The sequence below is a fragment of the Neopelma chrysocephalum genome, unplaced genomic scaffold (assembly GCF_003984885.1).
Source record: "Neopelma chrysocephalum unplaced genomic scaffold, ASM398488v2 Primary Assembly neopelma1_77, whole genome shotgun sequence".
NCBI lineage: Eukaryota > Metazoa > Chordata > Aves > Passeriformes > Pipridae > Neopelma > Neopelma chrysocephalum.
Genome location: NW_020897738.1, coordinates 5288700 through 5300705, shown reverse-complemented (window position 1 = coordinate 5300705; position 12006 = coordinate 5288700). Strand labels below are relative to the sequence as shown.

Sequence of the window (12006 nt, the reverse complement as noted above, 5' to 3'; positions counted from 1 at the left end):
TTGGAGAAAAATCTGCTGGTTTGTATTCCTGGACACCAAATCCCAGCTTTGACTGACCTGGCAACTCAACAACTCCCTGTGTTTCTCAATATTTCTACCCATAAGTAAAATAAATGTGCATCCATATAATAACTCACTCCTGTTTCAAAGAGATTGTGAGGTTTAGGTAATCAATGGCTGTAGGGCTTAGAGCTCTGCATCCTGCACTTTTTGTAGTTAAAGAGCAGGAAATGTTCCATAGTTCTCCATCCCCAATATGTCAGCACTGCTACAGAATAGTTAACTAGAAGTTAAATTATTGCAAAGCATTTATTTTTAACTTATTGCTCAGACAAAAATGAGAAGATAACTTGGGGGGAAAAAAAACCCTCAACAGTTTTTAACATTGAAAAATCTCCCTTGCAAATACACAGCAACAACTCACAAAATAATTGTGTAGGCTATATTAGAAAAAGAAGATCTGATGTATGACATTGCAGTTGCCACTGGCTCTATGACAGCACAATTAATTTAGAAGCTACTTCTGGAGAAGGGTCACTATGTGATGAACTTTGGTAAAATGTGTTTATGATAAAACAACATAATTCAAAAATTGCTGAATGAACAGAAATAACCACAACATAATTTAATGAACACTAGAGGGGCCGAAATGTTCATATTTGATTTATTGTACCGAACAAATCAGTTTGCTGTCCTTCAGTTCACCTACTCATTGAGCTCATGGCAAGGATGGGAGATGTGTATTACCCAACACAGGCTCTTCAAGGAGCATCAAATTGCTGCTCTTCAGCAGCAGGCAGCTTGTGGGACATCAAGGCTCTGTTTGCATGGTCAGAAAGCTACTGCTTTTAAAATTAAAACATGGTTTGGGAACGTTTAAATTCTCCCTGTCACAGTCCTGTTCATTACTGAGTCTGCTTCACTCAACTTAAATAACTTGAATTGTCAAAAGTGTCTGCAGCAGACATGGTAAATAACATTTTACAGGTTATTGGACCAAGAAATAATTTGTAATTTATAATAGACAAACATTTGGATTGAAAAAGCCATTCTTCTGGTGCAATGGGCCATTAATACTGTTTGGTTTTAAGACATGCAGCAGTGGTTTCAATTTATGACATAAACTCACACAAAACAAATTACTAAGAAGTGTTAGCAAAATTCAGACTGCATTTTAACTATCCATAAGGCACAAATCTTCATTTTAAATTATGAACTCCCATCTGCTGATGTTGAACTCTGGTTATTTACGAATAAAACTTAAAGCTAATGCTGGAAGCTCAGTCAGACAGGAGTGAGAAACCAGATCTTCCTGTTGTCACATAGAGACTGTAGGATTATTTTACTCTCCAAATAACTGCTCCCTTCTATCTCTTAAAATCTTTTTGTTTCTGTCTTAAAGCTTTCAGCCTTTTAATTTTATGAGATAAGGGTTTAAAACCCTAATAGACCAGTTCTGTGCAGTCCTGACTGCCATTCTGCCCCTGTATGAAAACCTTCACCCAAAAGAGAAACAGGACACTGGCCCCACAAGTATTCAGATTTTTCCATTCCATTCCTGTGCCATTCAAAGGTACTCCTCATCAATAACAGCCTAATTTCACGTGTGATATTACCTAAAATAATATTTATTAATGCAAGTAGCTCACTCAATTGACCTCTATTATTTTGAAAAGACATTCACGACTCTCACAGCAGAGTATCCCCTTCATGATGCAATTTTACAAGCCTTACTTGTCTATCAGGAAACTTTATGCACTTTTTTCTGAAATAGTATCTATTGGGTACACTGGACTACAGACTGGATCCTACCAGGCATTTCTAAAAGTTGTCATAAAAGGGCTAGTCAAAGAGGATTTGCCTCTGCCATTCAATGTAGAGAAGGGAGAACCTGCTGCAGTTTTATTTCGTTGTCTGCTGTAGGTTTTAGCCATCACCTAATTCATTTTTGCAGGTAGATTTTCCTCACTCAATCCACTCAAAGCACATAAACCATCCCTGAGAAGGCTGCATTTCCACCCACTGCTTACAGTGCTGGGAGTTTGCTCATTCTCTGCCTACTTAAGATCAAACCTCAGCAGCACTTGTGTAACTTGTTCACTTTCTGGTTAAATTCTCACATCAAGCTGCCTCTGCATCAGTGTTTTTTTTCCCACCTGTGGCTTTCTCAAGCCTTGCTCCCAACCCTGCTGGGGAAAAAAACCCCAACAAACAGCCATTTGTACAAGTCTGAAATCATTTTAGTACAACTTGTCCTCTCAAAAACGCTGAACAGGGGAACATATGAAGAGAAGAAGTGCAATAGGTGCCTTTACCAGCTATAGCCATCAGCTGGGTGAAAACTGGTTTTTGAAACAAGACATTTTTATTTCTTCCTTGAGCTTGAACAAGCCTTCCAGTATGTGACTTTGTGCTATCATTCTGCCTTTTGCAGATAGGCTGCTTAATCTGGAACAAGATACTACCACCTTGTGTGATTCTGACATGGAAGCACATCAATATGGCACAATCTACTGATGTGCTCTTTTGATACATCCACCGTGTCACTGCCTTGTTTGACTGACAGGCGAACACCCAAAAAACAAACAGATCTTTGTGTGTGTTTCTCCCTGTTTCTGTTAGTGATACAAAAGCCAAGGTTTCCAACAGCACGCTGTGTTTCATTATCTCTTGCCTCATGTACCTTTCTGTTTGCTTAACAAAGAAACACAAAACGGAAAGATTTCTGCATAATCCCTGGTTTAAAAAAAGAAAAAAACAAAAAAAGGCTAAAAGACTGCATGGTAGATGTTTTCCAGCCATCCTTCAGAATCACTCTACACTAAATGCAAGTAAAACCCTGCCACCATAATCAACATCTCTGTTAATGTCAAAAATAACTGTTTAAAGTCAGTAGGAGATGCTCCTTTAAACGTGTTGTCAGTGTTTGTCTGCGGTCTGATTTTTTACATCGGCTCCAGCTCTAAAAACCAGCCCCAGCAAGCCCTGAGCCTGCTTAGCAGGTCACCAGTTTAGCAAGATGTGAGAGGTCAAAAAAGAACAGTGACTGATAGGAGTGTGCAGACTCATTCCTCCCCTGTGCTGTCCCAGTTTGTCCTGCAGGACCACAGGGATGGCCCAGAGGAACCGCGGGAGACGAAACGAGAGCGACCGACGTGGAGCTCCCACGGTCAGGCAGCTCCTGCCCCATGGGGGGGACAGAGGAGGGATCCTGCTGCTCAAAATTGAAACACAGCAACCCAGTCCCGGCTCTGAAAATTTCAGAGTGCAATTGCATGACCAAAGGGTGTCCAACTGCTGTGCCAGTGGGTTTGTTGACAGCACAAAATATATTGGCTGGTAGATGAAATGCGATTAATACTCGGGATTCGTGTTCTCCTGCTGACACTGATTCTGAGTCATAGTGTGGCCTAGAGAAAGTTTGTCAAATCTAGACTTATCCATCCAGGCTTACCCATTCACCTGCAAGCAGGTTTAATAATTGCTTGACATAAAGCAATGAGATTGGGTTTAACTCTTGGGAAGCTGTTCTGATGCGAGACAGAGCGAGAGGATGGAGTACATCAAAAGTGGAAAACAGGAAAACATTTTCATAATGCAACTGTTTGTCACAGTAACTATTTTACACAGTATCATGGAATCATTTAGGTTGGAAAAGCCCTCTAAGATCACTTAGTCCAACCATTAACCCAGCACTGCCAAGCCCACCACTAAACCCTGTCCCCAAGAGCCACATCTACACATCTTTTAAACACCTCCAGGGATGGTCACTCCACCACTGCCCTGGGCAGCCTGTTTCAGGGTTTGACAGCCCTTTTGGTGAAGAAGTTTTTCCTCATATCCAACCTAAACCTCCCCTGGCACAACCTGAGGCCATTTCCTCTTGTCCTATCGCTTGTTACTTGGGAGAAGAGAATTATGACACTCTATGATAGTTTACACTTTGGCCATTTTAAAAACTTGCATTTAGATGCCAGGATAGCACAACATGAACAGAGACAGCTAACACAAAAGCCTAAATAATTTCTGAAGCATTAGTAAGAACACTGTTTTCCTAAGAAAGGCAAGAATAAGTACAAGTGTTATCTAAACAGATTTTGCAAGAGTAGATTCATTTAACTCCATCCCTTTAGGTCCCATCGGGAAAAAAATGTAGCAGTCACAGATGTACAATAAAAATAAATGTATTCCTGCAAATCTTTAATCTTACTGAAAGCTGCAGGCCTCTAAGTGAATGAGTAATATCAAGCATTAGCTTGCTGAGAGGTAAAGAAGCAGATTTAAAAATTAACTTTCCAACCCCTGATTTCAAGTCCACTGTTGTGTTCTACGGACCTTTAGAGAGCAACACCAAGTCCATATTACTTGGGCTTAGTCACCCATTTTTGGTTTTGGTCAGAAACAAAATCTAAGCCATGATGAGATGGTGAGGGTAAACACCCTTTCTCATTTTCCTGTCTGTTCACTTTGAACCACAGCAGTTCTCTTACTCCTCTTGAAAATATTTCATTTATCCACCTCCTGAGCATCTGAAAGTATTGACTGATCTCCTAGAAAAGGAAATCCACAGGTTTATTGCTGAGATTTCAGTCTCTAAGATGGTGATTTTATTTTCTTGAGTTTGAAACATGGATAAACTTGTCCAACTCTGGTATGAATCTTTTGATACTCTAAATCTTTCAATCCATAGCTTTTCCTGAAGTTCATCTCCCTACACACAGCAGACATACCATGTATTAGCTCTTTTAGACTCTTGGCACCAAGAGTTTGATTTTGTATCTCTTTCATGAGTGAAATATTAGAACCAAGCCAAATTTTCCAGCTTGTTTAGTGGTGTCCCAATGCAGCACAGCTTTGACAGGCTCTCTTGCTTTATATTGACTCTGAGGTTTAATTGAAGCCACTGATGGCACAGAGGTTTGACAACTATTAGCCCAATTAGTCCTTATTTCAGCAACATACTTTACCACCTGCAGAGCTCAAACATTTATTACCATGTCATGAAGTTGAGCTTTTATTTTACCAAGCAATTTGTTTCTCAGAAACTAAGGGGAAGAGGAGGCAATAACTTTATCTGAAGTGTTTACACTGCTATTCACAGTCAATAGTGAATAATTGCTAGAGTTGCTGATATGTTTGTGAAGACAGGAGAAATTAAATGAACCTGTAAACTTCCAGGGGCAAGCTACTAATCCAGAAAAATTAGACTGCAGAATTCTCAAATCAATCCTTTTTTTTCCCCGTTTCTCATTATTTCTAACAGATCAGACAACAAAAAAGCTCTATGGTTTCAGATCAGACAGGGAACATAGTTCATGGCTGCTATCATATAATTTTTTACTATGGTCAGCTACATATCTGCACAAACTTTTACTCTGTAGTTTTTCTTATGTGGATCTTTCTTTCCAGCAGAGCTTTAGGAAAATATAATGCCTCTGTCTGGTCATGGCAGGTTATGTAAACTTTTCCAGCTCTGAAAATAGTTGTGCTATGAAACAGAAATTACATGAGAGGAGAAAAATCAAACTACAAGAGCATGTTGCATATTGTATTTGATGCTGCAACCAGCATGAGATTCCATGATTCTATGTCACCTTCCATGAAACCAGCTTTAAGTTTTATCTGTTGGGTAAACGGGCTTTTCAGCTCGTTAGTGTGGAATCCTTAGTTATCCACATCTTCTAATCACATGATGCCTAAGTGTTTATTAGGGTCTACATCTTCCAAGCTTCAGCCACATTCCACTGAAATCAAAAGGAGCTTTTCATCCCAGGATGATGCCATCAAGCCTGTCTCTGATCTCAGGCAGCTCTGCCCCATCCTTGAGCTGAGCTGTTGGAGAAGATCAGCCTCAGGTTTCACATTTTCTTAGACTCTCCTGTCATTTTCTGTCAATCAATTCACAGCAAAGGCCTGAAATTTCCTTGGCTCTCTCAAGTCTATAGATAGGTTTCTAAAATTGCCTTCAACCTGATTATGCTACATAGAGATTTCTGTATTGTAAGGTCAGAGAAAAACATTTTGATCATCTGGTCTGATCTCCGGACTGACACAGGCAGTAATACTTCCTTAAATAGCCTGAGGTACTAAATATACTGAAAATGTTGTTTTCTTGAAGTCTGTGTTGAAGTCTGCATTTGGTGCAGCTTTTTGGTTTGACTACTGCTGCTTGCAGTCTCTCCTCGACATAAGACAAGCTGTGACACTGACCACTAACCAGTGTGTCAATTAAATTTAAAAGCCTTTATTTTTTGTAGCTTTAGCCAATAAATGTTAGTAACCAGCCACTGAAAATACTGCAGCTAACAGATAGAAACTAACACTATACCAGCATCACCTCTGCAGCTCTACTGCAGAGATTATGAAAAAAATACTAATCCTGTGTTTTTTGTACTGAGATTGTTCTGCACCTGTAATAACGTGGAAAAAAACCCTTCCACAGCACTGTTTCCATTTGTATGAGGCAACTGCTCTTTATGCTATGCCCAAACTATCAAATGGAATGTACAAAAACCTGGGATTCCTCAGATTTTGGTTCAGTACCAGTCACATTTTGGGGCTGGAAGTGTCCCACTGTAAAATGTACGTGATGCATTCTGCCACTCACTTAAATCTCCCATTAAATTCTTTTTTACTCTGATCTAAAGAGACTGTTTATGTACTGGTGTTGTATTTAAAACGAGCATATGTTTCCTATGACTGAAAAAAAATCAGTACAAAGAATATTCATAAGAAGTGTGTCCTATGGAAAAAAGCCTTGAAGGATTCTGAAGAGCCTGTTTCATTTGAAGGAGTAACTTGACAATGCATGGCCTGAACACCAAGGATGTTTAACAGTGATGCCTCAAATGGATTATAATTTCCACTGGAGGGCATGTGCTGTTTCTTTACATTCAGGCCTGGGAATCCTGAATTTGACAGATCTTGAAGGATACTGCTAAAGATACAGGCAAGAGTTATCAGGAGAAATATCTCCCCCCAGAAAATCATTAAGTGCCTTCAGGTATGGAATTGAACTCCATGAAAAAAGTCTTAAAAAAGAGATCATAAATGCCATGAGATGAACGAGATTGGACAGTTTCATCTGCATAAAAGCTCAGGATGTTCTCAAGAGCACTTCATTGTGCAAGCCCACACTGTCAACATCACATTCTTCTGAGCAAAACTGCCTTCTGTTTTTGATAGTTTTCTACTGATTGCTCCAAGTTTAGTAGAATTTTAAACACTTTGAAACTGCAAATCCCCCGGAAAGCAATTCAGTGGGAAATCCTAATTAGTCCACGGAAAGTGCAAAGGTACAGCCAAAAAAAACCCTGCTTCCATGTGCAATATTAAAAGAAGTGGAAAGTGGAGGCTGCCACCAGAGATGGACATAGAGACAAGGCTGAGAAGATAAATGAGATGAAACAGTCCATAAAACCAATACTGAATAATCTGATGCCAGTTTTCAAGTTATTATTTAAGAGGCACAGATGTTAGAGTCACATTTGAGTTTGCTTTTCATGTACTTTATGAATTATTTTGCACTTTTGCATTAGTACATATTAGGCAAAAAACTGTCTCTAATATATTAGAAATTCACTTTAGGGGGAGCTTCCCCCTCCTCAATCTGTTGACTGCTCATTTAATCATCAAATGGTTGGACAAGAGATCAAATCAACACTAAGGCTGAGCTAGAAAGTGACAAATCATTTCACTTCAGAAAATTATTAATCTTAGTGGCACCGTGCTTGTGTGCTGTGATTTACTGAGAACAAAATACCCTCACACTTCTCAATTTAAAATTGACACTGGCTTTGACTAATGGCACCCAGTTACTGGTGTGATAATGCCATTGACTGGTGAGGATTCATTTGTAACACAGGGAACAGCTGTACTATCAGAGATCAGATTGATGAATAGAATATTGAAACATTTTTACCACAGGAAAATGCCTATAAATTATTCTTTTGGGGGAAAGGCAGCTGAAGCAACTAAAGAATTGCCCAGATCTGTTGGTTTAAATTAGGCCATGTGCCTTACACACCATTACTTTGGTGGGAGCAGAGACAGGCTCTAGATCAAGACCAAATTATAAAACATCAACACATACTTCCCTTCTTCAGCAGTTTGTCACCTCACCTGCTCTTCTGCAAGTGGCATCCACAGTTTCTATCCCACAGATAAAGCACATCATGCTCAGGTATTGATGCTTTGGTTTAAGTTAACCTTTAAGGGACACTGACCCATAGGTTGTGACCATTTTTGGTGCAGTTTAACCCTGGTCAGACCAGAAATTTGGAAGCAGCCTGGGCAGTTTACTGACCAGATTAATCCTGATTGATATTCTGCCATTTTTCATATGATTAAGTCCATTTTATTACATAATTAGTTAAACTTGACATTCTAAGTTTCTGTCATCCTTGACATCTACTAAGAATAAATACAGGAAAAAAGCGAGTTTTACCTGCACGTTCTAGAAATCTGTACCAGTCAAATGTTTCACTGGGTGTTGTCTTAATTCCTGTGATAAAAAAAAAAAATCATATATTTGATGACCCCTGGGTGGCTGAATTGTGGTTCTTGAAGCCTTCAGGTCTAAGAAAACAGTATTTCTGCCAAGCACACTGAATTCCATACAGTTCCCATCCAAGCTTTTTTCATCCCAGGTTCCTGCACAATCCTTCCACGGGCATCAGGCTGAAATTCAGGTGAAATTTTTGCACAATCACACAGTACATGAACTTCTTTAGCAACCCAACCATGCTAAATTTGGCCTTTTAAAGTCTACATATGAGACATCATCATCAGAGGGAGCACATTATTCCCAAACAGATACAGGGCAGGCTGAGACCCAAAATCCTTAACATGACGGATTTAATCTCTAGGTTAACTATTACCTCACAGGAGGTTTAAATACAGACTAAATATGGGCTAAATAGGCTTCACAATGAGTTATTTCAACATTACAGTTTTGAAAAGAATTTTGTTTTCTTTGAAAGTGAAATACGCAAAATGGAACAAATTTTGGAATCCACAGAGAGTTATTTTTAGATAAATAAAATTAGAAGCTGTAGCTTAAGTAATCACACCTAAAATACTGAGCTGAGTTCTCCCTAGACTAATCACTGAATTAATACACTTTGGATTAGACATTTGTTGGGTGTCATTATGTGGGAAACTCAAAGCTTTTAAAGGAATTTGGAGTTTCAGAGAATAATTATTCAGCATAAAAACTCCTGTAGACTTTGGAAAAAGCTCAGTGTTACCTTAGGTGTCACCTAATCTTTCAATTCCTGCTGTAAGGCATCTGGGAAAGCTTTTTTTAAAAGCACCAAATGAGTTGAATATTTAGGCTGAGACCCAAATACTGCCTCAATATCAAGGGCAAAAAGCTCAACTCCTGTGGAGTCAGGACTTCAAACCCCACACCCACTTCAGCAAAATATTTCTGGGGCAAAGAAGGCAGATACATAAACATACAGGTACTAAACACGATTCAAATCAATTGAATGCCTTACTCAGCATTTCAAAACTCTCACCTTGAGTTTGGACATATATTTTCTTCCTCGCCTCTGGCTTTAAAGAGAAGGAGAAGAAAAGTAACTTTCATAGTTCAGCATAAAATATCTGTTCAACATTCAAAAGACCCAATTAGTGTAACAAACACATGTCAGTGTGATTTTCTTTTGACTATCAAAACTCAAACCAGACCATTAGGAAGATACATTTATGTAAAAGCAAAAGCTAAGTCAAGCAATGTAACTTATATTTACTATGAACATTTACAGAGTCAATTAATCAATTTTGCAATTAACACAAGGACCGAGTTAGTACAAATATATATTTTTAGTTTATCTCTGTATCCTTTCTTATGATCATTATCCTGCTTATTGCATAGAAAATTGAAATATAGAATAAAACAATTTTCAACTAGTTGAAAATCAGCCCTAATTCCCCCCAAAAATATTAGTCTTGAAAGACTGGGTTTGAAAACACAGTCTTCATTTATCCACAATAAAATTTTTAAAGCTATCAGTTTCAGAAACTGCTGTCAAATATATGTAGACTTGCCTATACAGGAAAACTGGCAACTAGTAGTTATGGCAGAACATTCACAAACAGAAATTGCAAAATAAATTACTTCAAAATAGCTATAGTAAAAGAGGTAATTACTACACTTCCAAAGTCACTCCTGAAGTGTTACTCTGCTAGTTATTTAATTTAGGTGATTAAAGAAGCAATTTCCTATTTTAATATCTTTCTATAACTCCAACTGTGGATTCATGGAATATATTTTTTTTAATGAAAACAGAATTAATTCAGAAACAAACTGCTAAGCAACCAACTCCTGGATCAGTCAGCTCAGAAAATAGGAAGCCACAGAAGCGATTTTTCTTTTTAACTTGCAAACATTTTGGTTTTCCCCTGTCACTCCTATGAGACTCCCCTTCAGTCCCTGCCCAGTCATAACAGTTACTGGAAATGAACTGGAAAAAGGAATTGAAAGAAAAGAGATCATTAAAAAAGTGAATAGTGACCAGCAAGAGGCTCACAGATGGGAAGGAGGTGGTTTCTGAGAATCAGAGTGAACTTTGTCACAAAAACTACATGAAAAATACACATGTAAATAAAATGGGGGAAAAAACAATACTTTATGCTACAGTGGGAGACTGAGGATGTTCTACGGACTTCATCTGTCAGAATCTATGTTAGCTTTTGTGTTCAAAGGATTTAAAAACAATAAAAAGATTTTAATACATTATTAGATAATTGTAATTATTACTTAACACTGGACTTCCTTCCCCTATGAATAAGTAACATTTTAAATTATATTGGATCTTCCAATCATAAAAAGAAACCCCTTGCAAACAACAGAGAGGGCACTGCAAGCTGGAGGGCAACTTCAGAATTTAAATTTGCAGTGGGAGAGCTGAAATTCAGCACTTGGACACAGCAAAATGGAAGGTGGGAAGAGCAGAGGGCAGCTGGAGCCAACCTTGCCCCCACTGCTGGCACTCTGCCTCACACTCAGGTGGGTGAAGGCAGGCCTTTAGCTCCTTAAAACCACTAAGTTTCAAAAATAAGTTTAAGTTAAGCATCTTGTTTCATGCTCTGCTGGGCCCCGAATGGCTCACGGTGAGTAAATACAACCCTGCCAGGGCTTGGATCATCGGGAAGAAAATAGCAGGAATATTGGGTACCAGGGTGTAGAGATGTAGTCACACTTTATGGATCAATTTTCTGTTATGTTCTTCATTTTAAATGGTCTTGAGGAGGATGGAAAATGAAATTGGACGCTAATAAAACTGGCTTGGGTAATTCTCATGCACCAGTTTTATGCTGTTGAAATAAAACCCTGACCATAAGCACAAGATCTTTTACAGTAGCTCAGACTCACCTGGAGTACAGATTATTACAAATGCTGTATTTCATAATTAAAGGTAATTCATCCAATGTGACAGAAAGGAATTTGGTGGGAGATACAGCCCTTGAGCACAGTGCAACTGCTTACATGTTTGTAATTAAAATTCTTAATTGGCTGTCTTAACTAGCAAGGCACACATTAGAGGAATAATGCAGTTCACATTAGTGTGAGTCAATATGGAAAAAGTGTTAATATTCCATGACCTAGGTATGGAAAAATGTATTCCTATTCTTCACTGCTTGAAAGGAAATATGTGGCCTTTGCTCTCCCCCTTTACATGAAGATGCAGCTGGAACAGGAACTCAAACCCCCAGCATTTAAGATACAGGTCAGCAGGTGGGAGTTCAGTTTAGGACTGACAGACTTGCCTCCAAGTCATCCTTGTCTGCCTCAGACCTCCAAAACACTGAATGAGTCTCACAGGCCCAGAGCACAAAGGTGTTTAGGTAAAATCAAAGTTTGGTGCTAGAAACATCTAAGGTGCTGATTTTGAAAGGATTTCAAACTTCAATTTTGTTTCTCCTCCTTACACCCTGTCACTTTTGTCCTTTTATTGCTTAAGATCTATGACAGAAGCTGTGCCCTTTCACATTTACCCA

General features: G+C 38.7%; 1 protein-coding gene across 6 annotated transcripts in view; it reads right to left on the bottom strand.

The window, feature by feature from the left end:
- Positions 1-12006, bottom strand: part of GLT1D1 (glycosyltransferase 1 domain containing 1) — a 50660-nt gene that overhangs the window by 21903 nt on the left and 16751 nt on the right. For all 6 annotated transcript variants that reach the window (XM_027689254.1, XM_027689252.1, XM_027689256.1 and 3 more), the window contains exons 5-6: positions 9522-9558; positions 8447-8503 (exon numbers count right to left, since the gene is read on the bottom strand). In XM_027689254.1, the coding sequence (XP_027545055.1) occupies positions 8447-8503; positions 9522-9558 (94 nt within the window). The remainder of the gene's footprint in view (positions 1-8446; positions 8504-9521; positions 9559-12006) is intronic.